The sequence below is a fragment of the Condylura cristata genome, unplaced genomic scaffold, assembly GCF_000260355.1.
Source record: "Condylura cristata isolate star-nosed mole 26May11 unplaced genomic scaffold, ConCri1.0 scaffold00045, whole genome shotgun sequence".
Taxonomy (NCBI): domain Eukaryota; kingdom Metazoa; phylum Chordata; class Mammalia; order Eulipotyphla; family Talpidae; genus Condylura; species Condylura cristata.
In genome coordinates, this window is record NW_004567146.1 from 3,107,232 (window position 1) to 3,110,766 (window position 3,535).

A 3,535-nucleotide genomic window follows, 5' to 3' on the forward strand; every position below is an offset into this window, starting at 1 on the left:
ATTCTGCTCTTGTTCTTATTATTTTTAGTTCCCAGGGTTGCAGAATTTGAGGAATCTACAGTTTAGCTATTTGAAATTGGGTTGAATGGATGAGTCGTTCAGTGGACCAGTAGCGTAGGGGACAGTGTTTGAGGAGGAAGAAGCAGCATTAACCAGAGGCATGGAAGCATGAGAGTGCATGGGATGTCTGGGGGGTCACCAATCCTGGGAGTTCTTGGTGGGGGCTGAGGGAGAGGGGGTTGGAACAAAAGAAACTGAGGCCAGGCTGTAGCGGACATAGTCTAAGAATTTTGAGCAGAATAATGCTGTGAATTTGAAAAGTCGAACTGGGGTGGTAGAATGGAAGATGGAAAGTAGAGACACTCAAAGTAGGGAGACCTCACTGACAGCTGTCCTGTACCCACGCAGGGTGTAAAGTGGGCCTGAACCAAGCAGTATAGAGATTTAGGCTTGTGTTGAGAGTGGAAACCAGAGTGCTTGTTGATTGGTTGGTGAGCTGAGAGGAAGGCAGAGACCAGAATGTCAGAGATTCCAAGCTGAACAATGAAGAGGGTGGATGATCAATAGTGATCTAAGAAAAACAGAAAAGAGCACGATTTACAGAAAAGCGAATACATTTTGTTTTATATTCACTGCTGAGGAATTCCTGGGGAATTGAGAAGCCTGAGAGAGATGGCCTAAAGTGGGATCTTTCTCTGTCCAACTTTTCTTTGAAAGCTACAGTCTTCAGCTGAAACGAGTTCTGCAGGAGGACTTGGGCTTCCTGACACACATGGACCTGGCCCCTGATGGTCAGTCCCTCATCTTGGTCACGGCTAATTTTGAAGTTTTGCACATGAAACTAGGAGATGCTCCCTCTGTGATCTGGTAAGATTCACAATGCTGTTCCTTCTGGTCTGAAGAAAGAAGAAAAGTGAATTCGTGGTTACCCTGAGGTTGGGTCTAACTCAGAACCAATACTGGGGTCTTACAGTGGCCTCCTTGGGCTTGGCTCTTTCTCTCTTGTAAACCAGGAGGGGCTACTACACACTACCTGTGATGTCCACCCACACGGACGATGGTATATTTTTCCTGCAGTCATCTGGTTCCGATTTTAAACTTTATTTATTGGTAAGTTCTGTTTGGGTGTGTGTTCAACAAGCATTTATCTATGACCAATACTTAAAAGTTTGGAGCCATCATAGAGAATAAAGAGAAAGAAAGACAGTTGGCTCCAACTCCCCTTTTCTTCCTTCAACTGCAACCACTCTACATAGGAGCATCATCTATTGGGTTTCCCAAAGAGTTCATTGATACAAGAAAGTGATTCTAGCATTTAAAACATGGGAAACCACAAACCTAAGAACTTTCTTAAATACATTTTCTTTCATGTCTCTGGTCTTGCCTTTGGGGGTTGTCAGCAGTGTCTGGCATGATACAGACATATCTCATAGACAACCTGTTGGGTGAAAGAAACCAGATACTACAGGGCATACTCTGATGGTTTCACTTATGTGAAACTTCACTATGTGAAGTTTCAAGAACAAACACAACAGTCTGTGTGACAGGAATCAGAACTCTTAGCTCAGTTGTGCTCTGCTGCTGATTGGGAAGAGGTGTGAGGGCAGTTTTCTGGGGTGATGGGAATCTCTGCATGTTGATCTAGGCAGTGATTGCATCGGTGCATACAAATGTAAGAATTCGTTTAGATTTACATTTCAGATTTACACACTTTATTGTCTCTCAGTTATAGTTTAAAAAAAACAAAAACAAAACACCTCCTGACCAGCTCAGAGCTGAAGGTGGCTGCTTTGTCTGGGTAAAGTTGTGCCATGATGAAGCTAAATAAAACCATCTCTTCTTTCACATAAGGAAAAGAAATCAGAAGAGTACGAACACAAGCTGGAATTTACTCTGAATTTAGAGAATCCAAATGGGACCCTGATATCAATAACTCAGGCCAAACCTGAATCTGGTGAGTGTTGGAGGACTTGAGAAATCTGGAGATGGCTCTGGGGAGAATGGTGGATTCTTTAAAGTCTAAGACCGGGCTCTAACTGTGCCCTTGAATTGGCAGAGTCCTCAATTTTATGTGCCAGCTCTGATGGGCGGTTGTGGAGCTTAGCCAAACAAACGCCTGAGGGAGAATGGACTACAGGTAACATCTGGCAGGATTTGTCTGTATGTGACTGGCCAACAGCTCCAGGTCTAGAGACGCGACAGCACAGAAAGGTGAGTTTGAAAGAACAGTCACAAATAAAGAGGAGGCCGGCCATCTGAAGCTGCAGTGTTTGGTGCTTCCTTGAGAAGCCCCTTTGAGAACTCACTGTACTGTTTCCTTCTCTCCGAGATTCACTCGGGCTCCATCACAGCCCTCCACGTGCTGCCTGAGTTGCTAGTGACAGCTTCGAAGGACAGAGATGTTAAACTGTGGGAGCGTTCCAGTATGCAGCTGGTAAGTGAGTGCTTGTGTGTGTACATGTGTGTGCAGGGAGGGCGAGGAGGATGTCACAGTGGAGCCAGCTTGGAGTCAGAAGGCACAGAAGATCGAAATTCTGTGTTCTATCGTTCTTGCTATAATGTGCCACGAACTATTTGTAAATAAAAGGAATGAATGTAGGGTAGTGAGGAGGCCCTTGGCTCACAGCCTTCATCTTTCCCATTTTTGTCCCCTTTGCAGCGGGGCCTGTTCCAATGTGAAGGGGCTGTGAGCTGCCTGGAACCTCGACTAGGCCCGAACTGTCCTCTGCAGCTTGCCGTCGGAGACACACAAGGCAACGTATACTTTCTGTCCTGGGAATGAAGACGGACAACTCAGAGATACCTCTTGTGCTAGGAATGCAAAATCTGAAGAAACCTGGACACAGTGGCTTCTTTCTTGGAAAAAAAAAAAACTTTAAAAATGAAATACCAGAAAATCTCAAGTGCAGACATGCCTGTGTTCTCATGGATTTGAATCAAGAAGGAAGCACATGGACATGTGGATATTCTAATATTTGTCCTGTTTTTGTTACTCTTTTCTGAATTAATGTGGATCCCTACTAAAACGGAAAAGTGAACCACATCATTAGTAGGTATTCTTTGAAAGTGGGCTTTTTAATTAACTGCAGTGCTCACTGGCCAGAGGGCTCTAAAATAGAGCCTGCTCCTGTCAGGAACTTGAACGAGTGATGTTGACCAGAAAAAAACTAAGGAAGAGGCAGTAGCGCCTCGACAGGCATTTAGAGAGAACTGAGAAAGAGCTAGAACAATGCTAGGATCCCCTCACAGAAACATCCCCATCTCAGAACTGACTGTCCAGATGAGCATTGAGAAGACAGGTTACTTTTAGCTTCCGTAGCCTCTGACAGAACAGCAGAATACTAGTTCCTGGAAGAGGTCACAAAATTAACTCCTCAAATTGAAGTTCATGAAGATTAAAATGAGCTGGAAGGTGAATCAATCATATTCATAGACTTACTGTGGACTGTGATCCTCTTAAATAAAAGGTCTGGAACCTCTTCTTTGCTTACAATTCTATCTTATGGGAGAAGTTCCCTGAGGTGCTTTTTCTTCT

At 44.3% G+C, this 3,535-nt stretch overlaps 1 protein-coding gene across 2 annotated transcripts in view; it reads left to right on the forward strand.

Moving 5' to 3' along the window:
• Positions 1 to 2,883, forward strand: part of TEP1 (telomerase-associated protein 1) — a 38,047-nt gene extending 35,164 nt beyond the window's left edge. The window contains exons 50-55 of one of the 2 annotated variants that reach the window (XM_012734071.1): positions 718 to 867; positions 1,014 to 1,110; positions 1,852 to 1,954; positions 2,057 to 2,211; positions 2,330 to 2,434; positions 2,660 to 2,883. In XM_012734071.1, coding sequence (XP_012589525.1) covers positions 718 to 867; positions 1,014 to 1,110; positions 1,852 to 1,954; positions 2,057 to 2,211; positions 2,330 to 2,434; positions 2,660 to 2,782 — 733 coding nt within the window. In that variant the 3' untranslated portion in view covers positions 2,783 to 2,883. The remainder of the gene's footprint in view (positions 1 to 717; positions 868 to 1,013; positions 1,111 to 1,851; positions 1,955 to 2,056; positions 2,212 to 2,329; positions 2,435 to 2,659) is intronic. The other variant, XM_012734072.1, reaches the window with a different exon arrangement.
• The last annotated feature ends 652 nt before the right edge of the window (positions 2,884 to 3,535 follow it).